This window comes from Conger conger, chromosome 4, assembly GCF_963514075.1.
Source record: "Conger conger chromosome 4, fConCon1.1, whole genome shotgun sequence".
Classification (NCBI taxonomy): domain Eukaryota; kingdom Metazoa; phylum Chordata; class Actinopteri; order Anguilliformes; family Congridae; genus Conger; species Conger conger.
In genome coordinates this window covers 50,464,189-50,486,701 of record NC_083763.1, presented here as the reverse complement: position 1 = coordinate 50,486,701, position 22,513 = coordinate 50,464,189, and the positions used below count along the sequence as shown (strand labels likewise).

Genomic DNA, 22,513 nt, shown 5'->3' with positions numbered 1-22,513 from the left:
GTCTGGTCATCCGGTCATGAGCTGAAGCTGAAGCATAATTGAGTAATGCAGCAAGACAATCCAAGACACAAAAGCAAGTCCACATCTCTATAAGTGAAATAAAACAAAATTAAACTTTGGAGTGGCCGAGTCAAAGTCCAGACTTAAGTCCGAACCCAATATTCAAGCTGTGGTGCGACCTGAAACTAAAGCAGTTCTGGAAAGAGTGGGCTAATTGCTGCTACAGCTGGTGCAGGGGTGATGTGGGCATTTGATAACATTTTTAATTAAATCATTTTTAAAAATGTGTTCAGTCAACTCTGTTTCCCTTTGTACAATATTACACTTAGTCTGAAAATCTGAAACCTCAGTGTGACAAGCAAGCAATCAAGGAAATCAGAAAGGGGGCATATACTTGTTCACAGCACAGAATTTAGAGGGTGGCTCACAGCACAAGAAAAATGGAATGCAAGACAGTTCATTTTCCTCACTGGACTTTGTAGAACTTTATTGAATACAGAAGAACAGCCAACAATCAAACTGTTCAGTCAGTTTCACTTGACTGCCACTGAAGCCTCCATTGAAGTCATATCAGGTCAGAAGGAAGGGACTGGAAAATGGTGACTTACCCTACAAGACAAAAGAAAAGTCAGAAAGGCACAGTTACTGTAGTAATAAAACTGAACTTATATGAACATATTTGTCCCAAACAAAAAAAACAAGAGCATTACCTTATTGTCGGTGATCACTAATATTGAGCATTTCAAAAGCCAATGTCTTGTGCATTCAAGACCTTATCTATACACACTTGCACATTTACTGTTTCAGAGTTGCTTCTACAGTACACTACGTCCAACTACATGCACCAAATGATTATAATATTGGCAGATAAAGAATTTGTAAAGGAGAGTCAGTCTTCATTACAATCAGCCGACATGCTATATTTAACATTCTGGAAATTAACACATCTAAAACGCTTTCACACAAAACAAATTTGTTTCCCTTCATACAGATAGAAGAGAACCAAATTTCAGATGGATAGCGGGAGGCTTTGATCTTCCGGGTGGCTTACAGGCCCCACACAGCTAATTACTATCAAAACAATGACATCTTTTACACATCACAGGCTCAACAGACTGCACTCTAAAACAGAAACCTTTGTCCAGTTGAGGTTCCCTGTGAGGGTCTTCGACTGGACTGCGCCTAGAATACAGAGAATACACAACGAGCATCTAGATGCACTCTGGGGAAAAAAAAACGAGAAAAAAAAAACCGACAAAGCAGTGCCAAATCAGATAAACATTTACAGGTGTGGGGCAATCTTCCACACATTTAAATGTTCAGATGTAAATGCCCCTCATTTTCATCAAAGTTCAAGTCTGGCTCCTGCACAAGACCAAGTTTTTTCCCCATGACATGGTTGCCTCACACATGATCTGGAGAAATGAAAACATACCTTCTTTTGGTCAAAACATACAGAGAACGCCAGAGTACCACTTAGGCTACAGCACTGACAATGGCAGAACTTGGGTGCTTTCTACATGAGTAACTGCTGCTCATAAGAAATACATTGCCTTCCCTTTCAGGCAGGTGTGCAGAATTGACCACAAGTGGTAGCACGAACATAATAAATGGAGGTGACAAAATGGCCACCACCTGGGTTCCCTCCAGAGCTGATATTAGTATTGTTTACTGGTAAATCTAGATCTGTGTTGGTGTACTGTATACCACTTTCCCTGTCTATGTCTTATCTACACATGCCATCAGAAATGACCTTGTTAAGTAGCTGGAGATCTTGTCTCTCTCAAAGCAGAACCAGGCTGTAGCAGACGGGTGACAGAGCCTCCAGGCCTGGAAGTTTAACTGTGTTTCTGTCTCTCAGCAACCACAGGAAACAGTGGAGAAAAACATCACAAACATCAATTAGTGTTGGGTGAATACAACCAATCCAGTTTTTCTACTGACACCTGTACACCACACTATTATACTCAGACTAAAATGGAGTTTGGGTACAGAGTACATGGCTCTTTACCTGCATCTTTACTTCTTGGACTAAAAGTCTATTTAGGTTTAAGGAAGATTCCAGAAGTGAAGATAATGAGGCAAAATGATTTAACCACATTCTCTTAAATGCTTGAGAAAGAAAATCAAAGTGAGCACAAGGAATTACAAATGAATATTACTACAAGAAACTGTTACGCTTTACATACAAACCATGGTTTGTGGATTTGTTTTTCACAAAAAACTTTATTTTATTATGCTTTTTTTGAGAATTTACAACAGTTCTGCACCGTCCAGTGGGCATATAAGAACAGCTGACATTACAAGTAGCCAAAGACAAAAAACAAAGCGCAATCTGTGTAAACTACAATTAACTTCCTTTATTTTTTTTCCCTGAATTCCCCAAAGTCTTAGCAGTCAAAGCAGTACAGAGGAGAAAATTAAAGAAGCAATTACCGCTTGCAACAAGCAGATGGTAAAGATCTGTGCAGGAAAACCCCTGTATCAAAAGACATGATCACAAACATGAGAGAAAGGGAAAGACGAAGGAAGGGGAAAATACTGAAATAGTTTAAATGAACTTTAACTGTACAAAGCCGCCCCTTTCATACCAAAATGTGACCACAGAGAGTTTAGCAGAAAATGGGATAAGGGGGAAAAAAACAGTAGATTACCCTTTACATTTGAAAAGTTGTAAACTGCAAGGAGTAGAATTTCTAATGAGAGAAGCAGTACACTGAATGTGCTTTCCTCCATGAGAGCAAAGCAAACACCCCCCAACCCCCACGCTTCTACTTGACTGGTTTGCGGAAAACCCATTTGAATTCACTTGAGTTTTTTTTAAAAAGAGAAACAAAATTAACATTTTACACACAGACCTGTAGCTGTTCAGTAAACCTCGGATATTAAACAACTGCTGGCCTACAGCTTTTGAGCGGAGAAGTTTGTTTGTCAGGTTGCATTTTTCCACCCCATCTTCTTAAACCTTTTGAAACATGCAAGACGCGTAACCCAAAAAAAAAAAAGCTAATGCCCAAGAGGCCAGGAATTCTGTTCTGAGTGCTAAAATGTGAAGTAGTTTGGGTTGGGGAGCTTACCTTCAGTCTACTGAAAGTGGTACGCAACCTGCTTTAATAGAGGAGGCTGTCCCTGCAGGCGTGCTCAAGAGGGGGCACGGGGGGCCAACGCCAGGGGTGGGCGGCCGCGACCGCTGTGCGCGCATCTGGGGGGAGATGCGGACGCGGGCAGCGCTAACGCTGGCCTGCGCCACACAGAGAGGCGGCCGCGCGAGGCGCGCCACACCCTTCGCGCCTCTAAGTGCGCGCGTGCGTTCTGTGTGCATAACAAGAGGAGAAACAGACAGGGTCACGTTAAAGCAAGGTCATCGGACACTTCAATTTCATTCATGTAACCTCGCAACCTCGGCAACCCGTTTACTGGAAATTAACCTTCCCGATGAGAGAAATCAGAAGGAGATGCGTCACCTATTTACATTTATAGCAACTGGTCACCCCTCCAAGGTTCAAGAGTGCTAGTTAAAGAAAAAACAAAAACAAAAACAAAATTCAGGATTTTTGTTCCCTACTAAAATCCCCACACAAAATCTATTGGGATGGCCAAACCACAATAGTAGTACTTCTTTCCCCAACAAAAAAAAAAGTGAGGCTGAGGTCAAATTGTTCCCAATTTATGGGTGCATCATAGATCATCTTAGAAGAAAAATATATACATATATTCTTGGACCCCTACTTTGGTTGTATTTTATGCTCATAATAAAAACAAACAGGTTTTATGTACGTGCATCAAAATCAATTAAAAAAAATATTACACTACTTAAAAAATAAGCTTGTTTCTAGACATTCTTGAGTCAAGTCTCTGCAGTAACAAACTTTATCAATGTTTTTGTTTGTTTTGTTTTCTGCCAGACCCATGTACTTGGTGGTGTGAGGGTTGGTCAGATCTTCTCTTGAATGAAGGGGTGCTGTAGGGACTGGTTGATGCTGATCCGCTTGGCTGGGTCCAGCATTAGGATCTGGTCCAGGAGGTCCTTCAGCTGGTTGACCTTCTTGCGCTGGTCCTCGGGGAGCCTCTGGAAGCCCACCATGTCAGCAAGCAGGTCCTTGGTGGGGTTGATGGTGCTCATCACGGTCACCTTCTCCTGCGGGGGACGGAGGGAGAAAGGAGGCCTTGTGAAGGGAAAAGCCAAGAGGAGTTGGCGAGAAGAAAGGAAAATACCCAATGCGCTACAAGCAAGCTAAAACGAGAGGATCAAGTAAGTGCTACCCAGGACAAGTAGACTATGGGGTCATTCCAATAGCTTATTTTTCTCTGCTTTTTCCCTTTTCCATCGGGAGAAGAAAAAAATATTAAGACGGGGAAGTCAAGAAAACTTGAATTAGGCAAATGGTCTGCCCTTGCTCCTTCAGGATAATCATACATTTCACCATGTAGTACCATGTAGTTCCAATGGAGGGAAAACTGAGGTAGGATTAGATGCCATGTATTTTTAAATATGTATAAATATATTTTTTACTATACAGGTCCTGGAGCATCGGTTAAGATGGACGTAGACGTACAATGCAATTCACTAATCTGCTTATACAAATAAACATCATAGAACGAAATATTAAAGTTTATACAGTTTAAAGCTTTTTTAATCATGACAAAACTGGTTTAAGCAGGTGGTTTTAATGTTGTGGCTGATCGGTGTGTATGCTCTTTAATGTTTTACGGCCTATATATAGTACTTGCTGAACAAAAGTTAATTATGAGACAGTTGTTGCAGAGAAAAATGATTGCAAATTGAATTGGGTAGTTGCATTAGTGCTGTTGCATTTCCCCATTGCACAAGTAACCTTCAGAATAAATGTTGTTCTGTTCTATTCAAAAAGATAATCTTTTATTCATACCACAGTACATAAATGTATTCTGTATTTTAAATAGTATATCAAAGCATGTCATGTCCATGCACTTTGATTTGCACCTGCGTGCGGTGTTGGGACCGAGTTTATTCATTAATTCTATTCATTCCAATATATCCTTGCAGTAACCAAACAAAAAAAAGCAATATGCTGTATTTTATTTTATGTTTTACAATCTCTCCAAGTTTTCATCCGACGGAAATGACTCATTTCTATGAAAATGCTCTATGCTGTATTTTCTAGGTTGCCTGTCTAACTTTACGCCACGAAGCAGGATTAGCAGATTTGGGCACATTATGAACATGGAGAAATTAACCTGAGCTCAGCACTCACTAGCTTAAGTTTCACTCCATTTAAACATTAAGGGTTCAACTGCAATTAAGATGAAGGTTTCCCTTCTTTCACCGTGTATCAAATAAAATTATTCTTCATTTAGAGATTCAAGTCTTCAAAGGCTACAAGAGGACAGAGCCGCCTTTCAATCCATTCATCTCAACTGCACCCTTGAGACAAATCTACAAATGTGAGTATTCACAGTAAGGGGGCTGAGATTAGGATTCATAACACAGTTGCAGGTGGTGCCGATGAAAATATCTGTAGATCGCTTTCCGTTCTGCCCGTTTGAACACAGCCGCAATGTGTTACTGCCGGTCCGCTTATTTTTATCTTGTTTTAAACCTGATAATAGTTTGCAGCTTCTCACTTAATTTTACTGGTTCCTCAGTCTTAAGGGGATAGTTCACTTTCTGGGTTTTTAGAAGTTTGAAAATGTATTCTGACAATCAGTTCACAATAACTTGTATGGGGGCATTTGAGAGTTGTGGTCTAAATGCAAGAAAATACACATCAAGTAGTGACATTATGTTTCAAAGAACACCAGAAACTGAATTACCCCTTTGCATTTTACACAGGCATTGGGGGCTTATTGTCATGGACTACACAGCTCAGATACAATGTTACTCCCTAAGCACTAGCCAAGTCCCGTGATGCAGTTAGCCCTTGCGCTAGCTATCTCTGAGACAGAGACCGCCATTCACACTATGGGGTCCCAGTGTTTTAGCCATGGATCAATCTGACCGCACTCAAGGAGCTTTTAACCCGGAAAGGTAATGCCATTATCGAGTAATTGAACTATGGACGTGTGGATTCTGGCGGCACAGATTGTGCAGTGGGTAGCACTGCCGCCTCACAGCAAGGAGGTCCTGGGTTTGAATCCTGGTCGGCCTCTCTGTGTGGAGTTTGCATGTTCTCCCCGGGTTCGTGTGGGTTTCCTCCGGGTACTCCGGTTTCCTCCCACAGTCCAAAGACATGCAGGTTAGGCTGATTGGAGAGTCTAAATTGCCCGTGGGTATGAGTGTGTGGGTGAATGGTGTGTATGCCCTGCGATGGACTGGTGACCTGTCCAGGGTGTATTCCTGCCTTTCACCCAATGTATGCTGGGATAGGCTCCAGCCCCCTGCGACCCTGTTCAGGATAAGCGGGTGAAGATAATGGATGGATGGACGTGTGGATTCCTAAAATTTCTTGCACTATGACCCACTGCCACTGCATCCCTCTACAAGAGCACAGCAAACTTCTGCCATGTCATGAGCAGGGGTGTGCTTAGACTGGGACTGAAACACCAGACTCTCACATAGATATGCACCAACAGCAGCGGCTTGTGTTCCAGACTTAATTTATTACTACTAATGACTCCTTAGTGTGCAATGTGGGTAATGTGATGGACTGCATACGTTGATTTACGCTGCCTTCCTAGTTTACAAGAAGCAATCCCGTTTATAACAAAGCAACACTCAACAAAAATAATCGTCCCCACGCGACGGACATTTGACTTGATTTCAGAGGACTTGACACTGCACGTGACACTCAAATCTGTATGGAAATAATCTCAGGCCTTTTTTTACAAACATGAAGTTCAGGACTTAGTGCCCTGAACGATTAGCTAAATACACAGGGTGCTGCCAAAAGACTGGACCTCGCAGAAAGCCAGGGCTCTTTCTGGGAAAGGCCCGCCCTATTTACGATGGATGGGCTTCACCCCGACTGGCGTGGATCCACTGCACTGGCAAGAAATGTGTTGACTATGACTGCAGGCGAGTGAGAGGCCCGGTTAGCCTGTAACTGACTCAGACACTATGCAACCTTATTATTCAGAATGCTCAAAATAAAGGTGATCCTTTAGACCCATTAATTTATCCTCCTACATACACAACTTGCTATTTCAGGGCATTGGAAAAGAAGAATGAGGCCCTCTGGTTTAAGTGCTAGTTACCAAGGTCTTGGTTCCCCTTTGAGAAAGCTCAAAGAAACTCAGAATGGTGGCTTTTAATATTAAGGCACTTTTACAAATGATCTTATTTTAGAAGGATGCAAAACAGATTTTATATGGGTGTGCTTTGCTGTGAGAAATGTAGATTAATCTGTATTCAAATTTATTGTATTCTCTGGGATGCCTGTGTTGAATGTTTGTTGTCTGTTTTAAAGTAGCTGCATCAGAATTGCCCCTCATGAACAATACAGACCTATAGAAATAAACTGATTTCAAGACTTACTGAGCATCAAAGTGAGGGAAGCAAAATTGAAAATGTGATAATTTTATCAGAAAAGTGTTAAAGCAGGAGCCACCACAGATGGAGGAACTATCAACTGCTCCAATAACTGGCTTTTCTTTCACTAGAATGAGCCTTTTGATACTTAAATGTTATGCATGTTTTTGGATTTTATGAACATCACTTTCCCTTTGTTACCAAAAGTAATTCTGATAGCAGCTGACAGATTCAAGAGCTGACAGACTAAATCGGTAAGAAGAACAAAGATTGACTGCTGTGCTACTTTCTGAAATGACAAATAAAAACATGGCATTCAAAGAAGACAAAACACAGCGTTCAATGAAGACAAACAAAGACAAACAAAAAACAAAGAGGAACATACCCTTTCAGTCACTTTATCCACTTCAATATACAAGAAGTTCAAGTTCTGGTCAAAGTGCTGGTCTTTGAACAGACCTTTTCGAATCATCTGTGAACAGAAAAACAACAATTAATTATCCAAATTCTGAAATAACACGACTCAGGTCAGTCTGCATATTGTTGGTACTGAATTGTGAATTAGTGTTTTTTTTTTTTTTTTTTTTTTTTTTAACAAAGATAGGCAAAAACAGAACAAAATACACAGCAGGAAGAGAAACTTAGGGATGAAATGAAAGCGTGCAACATGAAACGTAATAGTAACTTTAAAAAACCAACATATTTAAGTGGACGGTACCTTGTTGGGCATCTTGCCCTTGACGTCCATGGCCAGTTTGAGCATGTGGTTGTTGGTTTTGCCCGATAAGAGGATCTTCCCTGTGTAAAGTTCATATAGCGTGCAGCCCACAGACCACATGTCGATTCCGTAATCGTAGGGTTTCCCGATAACTGCCGGGAAAAAGAGCAGGTCAAATCCTGCTTCTGCTGCTTCTTTACCTTTTTAGCCAGACAAATCAGACTTTGCATACGCTTAGGTCCAATTCCCATTACAAAAACTCTAGCAGATGTAGCACAGACAATAGTATTCTTAAATGGCCAGAGGGGAAAAAGGACAGGTTCACCATTCCCATGTCACTAGCTATCAAAAAAAGATTGACATAAACTATGAGGCTAAAGACTTACTGATTTCAGGGGCCCTGTAGAATCGGCTGACCAGGTAGGGTGTGATGTCGCCGTCTGCGATGTGAGACGCCGAGCCGAAGTCGCAAAGCTTGAGGATGGTTTTCGACTCGTTCACCTGTTTGGGAGCACAAAGCAGGGACGCTGAAAAATGCCGGCAAAGGGATGGGGAACGCTAAACTGCGGCTGAAAGCGGAAGCTGGGACTCACCAGGATGTTGTCGGGCTTGATGTCGGCGTGCATGATATTACAGCGTTTCAGCAGTTTGAGGGCCAGGAACAGCTGCTGGCTGTAGGAGCGCACCGCCTTGATGTGGAGCCCCACGTCCTTCCCGTACTTCTTCAGCACCTCCCGGAGGTTCATGCTGAGGGGCGAGAACACACGCATCAGGCCTGACTGACTCCGGCCATGAAGACCTCAAACACAACTGAATGACTGCATGTTTGGTCGGGTCAAGGCCTGTTCTCAGCATGGGACTGCCGATGTCCAGAATGCCAGTTGACAAAATGGACGCTCCCCTTGCCAGAGAATTCTGTCTTTAGCTCAACACTATACAGTTCTCTTGGGACTTCGGCTAATATTTAAATGGCTGGAATAATTTGTCACAGGGATGAGCAATTTCCAGTAATGATAGGGCCTGACACTTTCCAGACTACAACAAAATTTACACCTGGACCAAAGGTTGAGATGCCTTCCAACTGAAATACAGTGCAGCAGTTTAGAGATGGTAGTATCCTAATAAAGTTGAGCCGATGCACTAGAGGAGTCAACAGAACTGCAGAGCAACTAGCAAGAACTAACAAAACTTCAATGCACAGGAATTTTTTTACTTTGAGTTGCCCATCTGTAGACACACGCTCCTTAACATTTACAGGCAGCACCACACAACACCAAACTGCTATGCTGGTGACATCTTGAGTTATAAAGGCCACACTGCTGCAGCTGAACATTACCTGAGGGGCTCGAACACCAGGCAGAGGTGCTGCTTGTGGTAGAAGTGCCTGAAGAGCCGGAGGCAGTGGAACTTGTCATCAGGGTCTGCATCGTTAAGCTTCTTCAGGAACTCCAGCTCCTTCAGTCCCGTCTTCTGCCTGTTTAAAAACAGTCGGTTTGTGAGTTATCACCTCGCAAAATTACAAATTAGAGTTCAACACCTTCAATCGCGAAATCCACAAGTCTGCATCTTAATGCAATATGAAGCTACCGTATGTAGGATAGGGAAGACAGAATGATGCAGGTTAGGCTGATTGGTGAGTCTAAATTGCCTGTAGGTATGAGTGTGTGAGTGAATGGTGTGTGTGCCCTGCGATGGACTGGCGACCTGTCCAGGGTGTATTCCTGCTTTTCGCCCAATGTATACTGCGACCCTATTCAGGATAAGCGGGTTCGGATAATGAATGAATGAATGAATTATAATTACTTGGACAGTGAATTTTCTTAGTTATTTTAGTTCTGCACTCTAGCACTGAGTTTGAAAGGATGCAAAGACAATGATGTCCAGATGGTCAACTTGAATTTGAGGGTACTTTCATGTTGGATGAATGGTTCAGGAAAAAAAAGGATGAAAAAATCTTAAATTCTGGACAGCATCCCTACAAAGTCTGTCTTACAGGAATTCACTTGTGTGCCCATAAAAGCTAACGATTTGTGCCATAATAAGCCCACAATAATAACACATGTATAGTATGCCCTCACACAGGCAGAAAATAATCAGCGATACAGCGATTGTTTTGAGTATTGAGTTCATTAACCCAAATTGAATTCTTGGGGTGTGACTCACATGAGCTCGTTGTTGCGGATGATCTTGACTGCCACCTCCTGGTTGGCCCGGGCCATGTCCCTGGCCCGAATGACATTGCTGAACACACCCTGTCCCGTGTAGCCGTAAACCCCGTACCGCTTGTCCAGAGTCTCTCCGATATTCACTCCTATCAAAGTGAAGCAGCGGATTAAATTAAGACCCATGCTTGCATTAACAAATCATAAATTGTGCTCAACACTGTCTCACAAGTAAATGAAACTTTAAATTTGCCAAGTTCAGTAAACCCGCTAAACTGTTGAAGGGAAAACTGGACTCTGACTCAAGGCTAGCTTTCATCTGGAGTAAAGTGCACAAGAGGACAAAACTGAAATATATATTAAAAGCACTAATGCTATGTAAAATTACACTTAAGATTAAGAGATTTTTTAAATGACACTGTCCCACAGAACAGGAGACTTCATTTGTAACACTTACGGTAGTACCCCTCTGCATCTGTCCAGTTATCCCTGAGGTTGGGGTTCTCCTTAAAGTCCTTCCCAATACCGGCCGCTCTCAGTCTTGCACTCTGCAGGTCAAACAGCATTCCAATTACACACACCCAACGCGGACTTGCTACAGGAATACAACTACCATTGGATGCATAGTGCTAGGGCTGAATTTTAGAATAATAAAAAAATCTGACTTGCAGTTCCACCTTCAAATACTGAGATTGCAATTCAATTTGCGATTTCCTTCTGTACTCACTGGGTACAAGTGAATATTTTGTACATGATTTTGCATCATTTTGGTGTGTTGGAGCATGTTAACTGGCATTATTTCCTGATATCTCAAAGTGAGACTAAACTTTTCTCCTGTTCATTGTGAGGTGTTTTTTAAGTCTATGTTTTGACCAAGGAGGATTTTCCATGTCCATTTTAAAACTCCACTAATAGCAGACTTTTTAACCGGAGCCAGTGAAAATTGAAAAGGAAATGATTATAAATGATTCTAGCAGTATTGGCACATAGATGCAAACCCCTTAAGTATTGCCCCTTTTCTTAAGTTTGAAAATCACATCACAATCACATCACCCAAACTAAAATGCCTCCCATTCTTAAACCCTTTTGACTACTGGCGTAAACCTTGTCTCTGGAAGATAACCCTTTGGAGTTTGTTTTCTTAAGAGTCAAAGTTACTCTAAGAATTACTAAAACAAAGTAACACAGTGGAAGTGGAAGAATTTTTTCACTACCAAGGAATCTGAAAAAATTCTATGGTCTTTCATGGTCTAGAACTGCATTTTGTAACCTCCGCAAGTAAAGTAATTACACATAAACTATGGTGTCAAAATGCCATGCAACTGGAATTGAGGGGCTCTTAAGTACTTACATCAAAGTACGCAGCAAACATGTCATCCGATTCTGTAAACATATCAGGGGCTGATGGCTTTTTTGGATTGGTTCCTGGAAAAAATGAAGGACATTTAATGAAAGCTCAAGTATGCAAGCTCCTGCTCAGTTACTGACCTTTATCTAGCGAAGAGTAAAACCGAAGGACACAAAAATATTCAAAGGTAATGTGATTACATTTTGCGGTGCAAACATTATCCTCTGACGAGAACGTGCAATTCAAAAACCATTTTCTGAATGACCAGTATAGATATTGCTAATGGCCATCCCGCACTAGTTATGAAAGTATATTTCCCATACTTCTATAAGAAATCTAGAAATACCCTAGAAGGAGTTGATCTGGAGTAGAGATAAAGGCTGATGAGATCTTTCATAGTTCAACTCTGGCAACTCCCACCCTTAAGGCCCGGACACACCAAACCGACGGTCGGCCGCGGAGCGCAGACAAAGATCGCCTCGCGTCGATACGCGTCGTTAATGTTGGCTGTGCCGAACACACCGCAACGACGGTCCGCCGACGGCCAAGTTGCACGTACGTTCTGCACCTGCGTGAGAGGTAATAACCACACCAGCAGGTGGCGGTAGTCTGTATTTGTCTTTCAAAAAATGGAAACCGGAAGACCGGGGAATGCGTTTGCATTGCGTTGGACCTAGAAGCAGCCATCGTCTCGCTCACAACAAACAGTTTGCAGCAATTTCCTTGTTCTCTCGCTATTTAGTAATACTAATCGAAAATTATGTCTGGTATTGATAGTAACTTTGGAATGGCTTGCTTTCGTCGCTTCCGTTTCTCTTCTCGTGCACTGATTCGCTAGCTGGACAGCCAATCAGATAGCTCTCTCTCATCAACGGCTCCGGGGGCTCCGACGCCGATTCAACATGTTGAATCGGCGTCGGAGCCCTCCAAAACACGCCGACGGAGTGTCGGTGTGCGGGACACACCGGAAAGACTCGGCCGACAGGGCGCCACCGACGGCCGACCGTCGGTTTGGTGTGTCCGGGCCTTTAGGATCCAAACTGAACCACCATTCTGACCCCAGCCAAGTCCCACCACATTCTACACCTGCTGCTGACCAACCACTGAATCTGCTACACAGGCCTCAAGACAGGGCGGCTCATTAGGACCAATTGGGGGTTAGGCGTCTTGCTCAGAAACTCCTACACACCCACAATGGGATCGAACCAACTGCCAGACGACTGCTCTTACATCCTGAGCCAATGTCGCTCAGGAAGTAAATGTCGCTTTTAACCTAAAGGTTGCACGTTCACAATCCTGCTGTTGTATCGTTGAGCATAGTGCTGGACACTATGTGAAAATGTAAAAACCGGTGTATAACAAGGTCTACCCAAATGCCTTTAATGGAAGGCTGGTAATGACTCATTCAGCTCAGGTTCAAAGTAATGAACAGGGAGCACTTTGTCTCCACCGGATTTGTATGGCAGCTTGTCTGAGGGCATAAAGAGGAGATGGTAAATCGAAAGATAGGAGGTCACACTACACAGAGGCGAGAAACTCTCCATTATAAGCGTGAGGGATAATCAATAGGTGTAAAAACTTTATTTCCCCCTCAAGAGAAATGCACTGTGCACACATCAAAGGAACTTCAGAAACCACATTAATAACAGCTCCGTTTGATGTCTTTTATATATAAATGAGGTTAAATGATTCATACGATTCAATGATTCAATATTGTAGGATTGCAAGAATCTCAAATGTTTATCCCTTTTTGGTTTTTAAACGGCTTATAAGTGCAAAGTTACATAATGAAAATATTTCTGCAGTGCAACCTAATTGTGTGTTCACGGTAATGAACAGGTAACAGGATCGTGGCCAGAGTTGTGGTCAACGAGGCGTACATTCAAGGCGACGCCGTTCGCAACTCGTGTCACGGAAGCACTTTAAACGCGACTCGGCCACACACCGTCCTTCTCCACGGCGATGAGGTTGTGCTTGGCTTTGACGATGGCCTCGAAGGTGTCCACGTTCTCCAGCTCGTACTCCTTGACGTCGGCGGCCACGCGCTCCAGGATGTCGTCGGGCGAGGGCGAGCGGCTGCGGGTGCTGCTCTGGGGGCTGCTGGGCTCTGACGCCATGGAGGCGTTGCTGTCCTCGTTGTCCACCTGGTATTTCTGCACAAGGGAGAAAAGGCCCGCTTGGTCTTGGTTCACTCAACTGGCGTCCCTTCAAGTGGCGTGTTCAAGCAAGGGAAGCAGTATGACCAAATTAATTTGCCTTAAGTCTCCACCAAACAGACAAAATGAGAAGACGGTTTTAGAATTTCTTTAGAAGAAAGTTTGATCGGTGAGAACTGTCCGGTTTTAGAATGTCGGCTCTCGGTGGCTAGCGTTTTGAAAACTGACCGTGTCAAGTCGTAAGCCCAGAGTTTTGGAACAATTAAGTGACATAATGCTACGTTAACTCGGGTCATCATTGAAACAGTCGTTTATTCGTTTACTCTGCGCTTTGGTGTGGACTCACGGGCGTTTTTAGATTAAAACACTGACGTTCCGAGAGTTCTCTAGTCTCGTCTCGGCTGTTTGGTGGGCTTTATAGCTTAGCTCTGCTGCCGGGAACACTGCTCTCTGGGCAAAACACGGCCACTCGGAACGCACCTGAACAATGGCCTGTCTCTGCTGACGCCGCTGCTCTATAACTGCCTCTTCATCCTCCTCGTCAACATCGTAGTCCTCCAATCTAGACCAACAAGGAGTCACAAGTCAGCACGGCATTTCTAATGTCTCCGCAACAGATCAGCCAATAAAGAGCGATAAGTAAAACTACAATAAGGGCAATAGAAGTGATGGAATATACCAAGAGCCATTTTATATTGTGGTCCATTTCACTTAACTACAACATTTAGCCTGGAAAAACTGGTTAATGGAACTGCTACGCAATAGTTTTGCTGATTCAATGAATGTTAAGAGGTACAAATCTAGTCTTTAGGACATCGTTTAACATTTGAGCTGCATGATAAAAGTAAACTGCTGTTCAAGAAAGCACACAAAGCTGGCTTGGAGAAAAGTCCATAATGCGCCAGATATACATAAATCAATGTATTGACGCAAAGCCAGGTGACACTATATGTAACTTACAAAGACTTACCGTAAGTTAATGGAGGAATTCTACTGTTGTGTTTTGAGTAACATAAAAATAATTACGAATGCCCATAATAACAGTACAAAGCAAATCAGCAATTCTCAGGGGTGCAATATAACAATGGGGGCACTGTAATTCCACTATAAAACCGACATATTTAACATCTCATAAAATGCCTTGAATGAGGTTTCCAGCAATTTGCATTAAACAAGAAAGAGCAGCCAGCTTATTTCCCGTCAATGTTCTAAACCAGGGCAATCCAACCCTGTCCCTGTAGTTTTGAAATTCTACCCCAATATGGCACACCTGATACTACTAATTAACAGCTTAATGACATCTCTAGCAGTTGAAAGAGCTGTGCTTTGTTCGGTTTGGAGAGAACAGCTACAGGATGGTACACCTCCAGGAATGGGGTTGGGCAGCCCCGTTCGAGACATTTAAAATGAGCTTGTGCACTAACAGAATGCGGGTCGGACAAAATGGCGGCGGCGAACAGAGTCTCTGACTCACACTTCCTCGGACGAGGACTCGCGGTCGGCCTTCATGCCCTCTGAAAGGCTGCCCTTAAACTTGTCCTCGTCCCTGCTGCGTCTGCGTCTGCGCAGCCTCTCCCGGGAAAGCGAGCGTCTGCGCATCCTCATCCGGCCCATCCGGTCCCTGTCCAGAGACCTGCGGCCGAGAGGAGAGAGGAGGAGCTCACACGGCGGGACGCAATTATGGGTCCTGTGGTAAATCCAGGGGGATCTCACACACTGTCTCGTGGGGCAAAATACAAAAGGAAAATAAAATTGACAAAGGAGTGGAAATTGCAGGGGGCGAGCATGATGGCTAGTTGTTTATAAAGGGAAAATATTACATTACATTATTGGCAGACGCCCTTATCCAGAGCGACGTACAGTATTAGACTAATCAGGAGACAATCCTCCCCTGGAGCAATGCGGGGTTAAGGGCCTAGCTCAAAGGCCCAACGGCTGTGCCGATCTTATTGTGGCTACACCGGGATTAGAACCACCAACCTTGTGTGTCCCAGTCATTTACCTTAACCACTACGCTACAGGCTGCCCCAATAATACTTAAGTATAGCAAAATAAACCCAACCATTCGGGTCAATAGATATCGCAGTATCAAAATATAATCAAATTAAATATCACATGCCAATTGCATAATCTTCTGTAAGCAGACCCAGAGGTTATTTTGGTGAATCGATATCACAAAAGCACTTGTTCTGATATCACAAATAAAAACACCCTAACATAAACTGAGGGATTGGGTCTGCCAGAATCCCTCAGAGCCTAGGGGACAGGTCTTAACCCTTTGAGTCCCAAGCCCAACACGAAGAGGCTTCGCCTAAATCCCAAGGGGTTTTGGCTGAGGTTGAGAAAATATTGTAGTGTCTTAATACAGGGTCAATAGTATAGCAGTCATTTTGATTGGTAAAAGGTTGAGGGTGAGATGGTACAGTAGTTTCTCTTGGGACAGAAGGCGTTAATGAGGCTTGCGGGTCCAGCGGTCTCACCTCCTCCTGAACGGGGAGCGGCTGCGTCTGCGAGGGGAGCGTCTCATTGGGGAGCGGGACCTCCGCCTGAGGGGCGAGCGGCTGAGCCTGCGCCGGGCCAGCGGTGGGCTCCCGTCTCGAGACCGGTCCCGCCTCGCCCCGGACTCGTCCCGCGACCGCATCCTGAGGGACACACACACGGATCAGATTACACTGTACTGTCCTTCTGCTGCCACTGTCCATACAGTACAACACAATTAGTATATATGTGGATACAGCCAGCCTCGACAAACTAATAATAAATAAAGAAATAAATAGTGTGCTCAAATTTATTTGGGAGAAAATGCATGTTTTCCAGTAAATTTTCTCGGAGACGTGATATTTCTATTATTTAACGGAGAAATGAACTGAACGTGTAGCCCAAGGAGAAGTCGTCTGAGAAAAAAAGAGGACAAAGACAGTAACGCTAAATTTGCTACATCGAGGTGTTTAACAACAACACCACAGATTTGGTCAATCCCCTCAAAAAATCAGCACAGGCAAGAAGCAAGTGATGAAACCAATCAAGGAAGCGCAGCCCTGAAGGATTCCTCATTCTACCAAATTCAAATTACACCGCAGCGAACTACCGTTGCTGGTTCACTGCAAACTATGAACCAGTTCGTTCTTTTGTTTTTTTTATTAAAACATAAACACCTGAACTAGGCTATATGCATGTTAACAGCACACATGGTTATTTTTAAAAACTTTTACTGGATATAGCAAAGCTAAAACACTATGGGCCTACACTGGGATGCAGCATACACTGTTAGGTCTATACTATTCAAACCACTGTTCAACACTGAATATTAAATCCAGACTGTGCAAACAGCCACATGATAACGGATAAGCACAGCACATCAATAAGCACCGTCTCTTGTTAGCAGAGATTAAACAGTGCTGCCAGACAACACTGCCCTGCTACTCAAATGAGTCAAGTTAACTGATTATCACTGTTCATCTCATCACAGTAAAAACCATATTCAGACGGGACTAGTTTTCAGGACAATGTGTAGAAAGTAGTTATCACAGGACATCTGTAGTATAAATAACCAATTCAAACAGGATAAGAGGTCTCAGTAATTGGTCTCCAAAATGACAGAAATGGGTAGCCAAGCATGGCTTTCAGAGCAAAGAAACCTTGAAATTGGAGTAGAGAAGATGCCTTGGGTCTTCTTTTGGTGTGGGAAGAACGCCTCTACCAACAACAATTTGAAAACATGGTATACAAGCAGACCGTTTGGGAAGGAATATTTTACCTGACAAATATCCCTCAGTAAGGGGAAGCCTTCGGGGACTCCACTAAATCTAAAAAACGTTTCGTATTTAACTTACCTACAATAACTTCCCTGCCAAAAATGTCTATTCGGACTGGACTAGTTTTACATGGGAATGCTCTTCCAGGGCAAATTACAGTCGGTAAAAGAGGCCAGGATTTTTACTGCCGAGTCTGTAATAATCACTGAGATGGAGTATTTGGACAGGACTAAAATTACGGACATTCTCTGGTAATGAGGTACATTACTCTGCCTCCCCCGGTAAAACTAAAGTTGTACGAATAGGGCTAAAGACAACATCAACTGCCGTGCCTGTTCCATAAGCACTGATAAGAGCCCATCAAGATAACAAGCATGCCTAAAAATAACTACCAAAAATGTAATGTTTACTGTAACTGTGACCCAGAGGTGAATATTTCAACAGAGAACACTGATTTTGGACATGTACTTCATGTACAGTGGGGCAGCATGTAAACAGCGCATCCCTGATGAAGCAAGCCCTGGGAAAGAACTTGCTTCATTGTCAAAACCGACGTGCTGCCAACCGACAGCGCGCCGATTCTAAAATTAAGACACCCGGGTCTAGGTGGGTTGTTTAGCCCCTCAAGGGAATTCAAGGCGCCTTTGCTAGAATGACAATCCATCCTGCTCCCCTGCCATCAAAGATCACATTTCAGCTCCTCATCTGAATTCTACTGAAGCCAGAATCCACCCACACTTTTATCACTCCTGAATTAGTCTAGTGCAGGTGACACTGCTGGGTGGAAAAAATACACAAAAAAAAACAAACACTGCTGGAGAAAAACAAATGCTACCCCGAAGGCTCGGCTAGGAATAATGAAGCAATTCCACCGGGGCCAGGAAGAGCCGACTCCTCTGAGGGAGCTGGAAGAAAGTAAAACAGCCCTCACCTTGTTGGGGAGGGGCGCTGACGGTCCGCCTCTCTGCGCTTGCGGTCCAGTGACCGGCTGCGCGCCCTTCTGACTGGGGACTTGGTGCGAACGGGCGAGTGGCTCTTTTTGGCAGTCCTCTCGGGGGCCGGCGGGGAGCGCCGGTCCCTCCTGCGGGGGGAGGCGCTCCGTCTCGGCTGGGCGCTGCTGGCCCTCCGGCGCCCCGGGGAGCGGTTCTCCTTCCCCGACGACGCGTCCTTGGAAGGGGACTTGGGCGGTTTCTTGTCGCGGTCCCTCTCGGCCTCGGGCTGCCGGGGTTTCCCGTCTCTGGACTTGGAGCGCCGTCGCTCGGGCGACCGGGACCTGCGGCCGCCATGCTCGCGGCTCTGGCTCTCGTCCGCCGGCGGCTGGGGCGACGACCTTCGACCTCCGGCCCGGCTCTTCTGCCCCCCTGCCTCGCCCTGCGGGGACGGCGACCGCCGGGTCCTGTCCGTGGAGGACCGGCGCCTCGCGGCTGGGGACTTGGACTTCCTGGCTCGGTCCTTGGAGCGGGCGGGGCTGCGGGAGCGCTGCTTCCTGTCCTTGGAGCGGCTGCGGCCCCTCGCACGCTCCTTAGCGTTAGCCACGTTAGCCGCCTTCGCTCCGCTCTTCCCCTTCTTCTCCTCGGGCTTGTGCGGCTTGCCGCCCCGGTCCTTCGACCTGCTCCGGCTGCGGCGCTTGGAGCCAGGCTTGCCGGCGTCCGTGGACTCCCGGCGGGGCTTGGTGTCCTTGGCGGCCTGTGGGGCCGCACCGTGGCTCTTGGGGGCGAGGAGCTTCCCCGCTGCGCCCCTCTGCCGCTGCTCCCCGTTCCGCGCCCGCTCCAGGACCTCGCCGCTCTCCTCCGAGCCCGAGTTATAGCCCTGCAGGATGAGGCCCATGCCCGACTGCACCTTCCCCTCCATCAGCTCGCTGTCCAACTCGGCCTTGATCATGGCCCTCTGCTTCTCCAGGTCCTCCAGCACCGCCATGTCGTCCAGCTTGGGCCGCTTGGCGGCGGGGGAACCGTCCCCTTTGCCCTTGGGGACATGGGAGGAGCTGTTGGTGGCTGGCGCGGAAGCGCCATCCTTGCGCTTGTGCTTCTTGTGCTTGTGGCGGTGCTTGTGTCTGCGGTCCTTCTCCTCGGAGGACGAGCGTTTGTGCTTCTTGTGCTTGCTGCGGTGCTTGTGTTTCTTCTTCTTGCGTTTGCTGCTGCCGCCCCCGCCACTGTGCTTCGGCCCCTCCTCCGGCTTGGCGCCGCTCTCCTCTTCCTCCTCGTCTTCTTCATCTTCCTCTCCAGACATGTCCCCATTCTCTTCCTCTTTCCCAGTCTTCTCCGGATCCCCCACATCCTCCTTCCTGTAAGGACAGAGAAACAACATAGTTACTCGCTCTGGCAAGTAACTGTACTTTACACGTTGCAAATGATTCAGTGGAAATATCCACTTAGTTTCTTTTATCCACAACTAATGCTAGCATTGATCCTAAAGTTTTACATCCAACAGCAATTTTAAAGATTAAAACTGCTGCTTTACCTTGTATCACTAAAATCAAATCACGTGTCGGTTGCTAGTAAAAAATTGTTAAAATTTCTTACTGTGAACAAAAGCAGCATTACTAGTGACCACTAGTTTATATTTTTGAAGGGATTTCCAATAAGATAAATCACAAGCATTACGCATATCAACTACCTGACAAGAGGTTGCACTTATTTAAACAGTAAAGTTACTACACACGAGAATTTTCAGGGTTAAAAGTTGTGGTCGATGTTGCTAGCGTTAGCCATTGCATAATAACGCCAGATATCTTAAGCTAATCCGCACATGGCATCTGCAAAAAACAACTAAAAAGATTATCGGAAATAAATGAATTCCGTATTTAACCATTTCCAGACGAGAAGAGCACAAAGGCCATACCCTGTTCTCGTCCGAGATTTTGGCGACGTTGCCTAGACAGCAAACTTAAACAACAACGCCAGCTAGCTAATGCTAGCTAGCCTCAAAGTAACGTAACGTTAATTGAGGCCTTACGATGAAATAACAAAGGTTCATTTCTAGTTGGCTAAGTTGGCTAGCTAGCATTACAGGGCCATTTCTTGCTCGTTGCCTAAAAGCACAACCAAGTTACTGGTACCAACATGTTACAGCAAATTATACAAACCAAGGTAATAACACATTAACGACGGCTGACCTTATCCGCTTTCTACCTTTAAAACAAACAAATGACCACAAAAGCTAACATGAACGCGTAGTTGTAACCAAAGTAACACGCATGCTTCCTGGACAACCACTAACGTTAGTGTTAGCTAACGTTAGATGGCTTGCTAGCTAATTATATAACAACGGCATACATAAGAAGGCTACCCCGGTGGCTGGTTGACTAGCTAGAAAATAATCCTGCGTTCGATGGAAACAATTTGGCAGTTCGTCGAAAAAAATCAAAAGTTAACTTAGCAGGGTAAGTTACCGGGAACGTGCGTTTGCTTTGAGTCGAATAATACACCTGCCAAAAGCATGTGGCTAACCAGCGGTGGAAACTGACATTAGGAGCTATCAGGTAGCATTGCCAATTAAGTTATAGTCTGTAGCCTAAACTTAACTTACAAGTTGACAACCTCAACCAATCCTAACGATTAATGGAGCGCATCCAGGCAGATCTTAGCCAGCATCGACGAGCTTACAGTCAAGCTGCCATCATTTTACATTAGCTAACGTTAGCTAGTTTGCGTATTAGGCTAACATTAGCGATATAGCTAGCCAATAGAACTAACTTGCTAGCTATAGTTAGCTAGCTAGCTAGCTAGTAACGTTAGCCAACTACTTTTTATTTTGAGACACTGGTTTACCATAATACTGCGTAACAGCCACAAAGGCAAGCCATCTCATCGTACACGACAAAATTAAATGCAAGTTTATGAAATGGAATGAAAAAAGTATTTCTTACTCCTGTCCTTTCCCGCTATCTTGGCTATTGCTGCACACCTCAGTGTCCATGTCGGCCATTTTCATCGGCTCGCGAATCCCTTGTTGCTTGCTCTGCACATGCGCAATGAGGGAGCTAGGAAACTGAACAGAACCAAATATTTTACGGGATTGAGGAACTAGCCTACATCAGTTCAAAATCATTCGAAATAGACTAAACAGTTTACATCAATTATGATCAATTATCACATTCATTATCACTTTAAGTCTCACATTTGTCAAATGTGTAAGTGCAAATGGGGCACAGTGTCTACTCCCTAAATACTGCTACGTTGACCCCTCATACAGCACCCATCACTGCACTGGGATTTATTTGAACAGAGGGAAGATCACCCCCTACTGGCCCAACACCACGTCCAGCAGCAATTGGAACTGACAGAAGGCTCCAGTGCAATGAGCTTGCATGAAAAATATTTTTCGTTGAATCAATCCCATGTTTAATTATTTCAGCCACTAGAGGGGGCAAGCAGCCCAAGATTGAGATGCGGTGATGGGGGATGAACATCAACAGCAAAATTGATCATTTAAAGTTTTGCTAAAATACATTTCATTTGTTGAGAAAATGTTCACTTCCTTCTTTTAAGTGAAAGATTATTTCACTACCAGACTATTCATCATGAAATACTATTGTACATTGGACTCTGACAATTCAAAGATGGAACCTTGTGAACTGTCAGTGAGCATTGTGGAGATACAGCAGTTAGGTGGTTCAATTAAACCCTCCTTTGACTGCTTTTGAGGTCATCAATCAAAACATGGTGACCACCGGGACAGCTAATTGAACAGAGGACTGTTTGAACCACAGAGAATGGATCTGTGATTGCATTACTTTTACAATGTTTGCGGCTTGGTATTGTAGTATATGGGACTAGGCAGTTCAGCCAATCACAATAGCCTGTAGGTTGGAGGCTAGGCAGGATATTGGTGGGCGGGACTGCCGTTGCATTATTGCGTGCCTGCGTGCACTTAGGTTGTACTGCCTGAAGGAAGAAGTAAAAGACCTCTCAGTTCAAGAGTATCC

At 44.5% G+C, this 22,513-nt stretch overlaps 1 protein-coding gene across 8 annotated transcripts; it reads right to left on the bottom strand.

The window, feature by feature from the left end:
- Nucleotides 1–460: 460 nt before the first annotated feature.
- LOC133127053 (serine/threonine-protein kinase PRP4 homolog) lies at nucleotides 461–21,677 on the bottom strand. 8 transcript variants are annotated; one of them, XR_009708575.1, is made up of 17 exons: nucleotides 21,455–21,677; nucleotides 18,518–19,870; nucleotides 16,312–16,473; nucleotides 15,306–15,464; nucleotides 14,312–14,393; nucleotides 13,621–13,828; nucleotides 11,679–11,752; nucleotides 10,785–10,875; nucleotides 10,329–10,476; nucleotides 9,502–9,639; nucleotides 8,759–8,912; nucleotides 8,552–8,666; nucleotides 8,166–8,317; nucleotides 7,833–7,919; nucleotides 1,754–4,138; nucleotides 1,136–1,182; nucleotides 461–609 (listed from the first exon to the last, which is right to left on the bottom strand). XR_009708575.1 is itself a non-coding variant. In XM_061239668.1 (15 exons), the coding sequence occupies exons 1-15, from the start codon at nucleotides 21,517–21,519 to the stop codon at nucleotides 3,935–3,937; spliced, it is 3,192 nt and encodes a 1,063-aa protein (XP_061095652.1). In that variant the 5' UTR covers nucleotides 21,520–21,677; the 3' UTR covers nucleotides 461–3,934. The 8 variants fall into 8 exon arrangements, 1 of the variants encoding a protein (XP_061095652.1); XR_009708578.1 differs by having other exon boundaries at nucleotides 461–1,850; nucleotides 2,437–2,479; nucleotides 3,078–4,138; XR_009708573.1 differs by having other exon boundaries at nucleotides 1,136–4,138.
- Nucleotides 21,678–22,513: the final 836 nt, after the last annotated feature.

What these genes read in the sequence shown, in the direction of transcription:
- LOC133127053 (XM_061239668.1), bottom strand. Translation starts at nt 21,519, where the DNA reads ATGAAAATGGCCGACATGGACACTGAGGTGTGCAGCAATAGCCAAGAT. An exon ending in CGCTCCCCGTTCAGGAGGAG is followed by an intron (nt 15,465 to 16,311) that starts GTGAGACCGCTG and finishes TCTCGGCCGCAG; the next exon opens with GTCTCTGGACAGGGACCGGA. An exon ending in AGAGACAGGCCATTGTTCAG is followed by an intron (nt 13,829 to 14,311) that starts GTGCGTTCCGAG and finishes TCCCTTGTGCAG; the next exon opens with AAATACCAGGTGGACAACGA.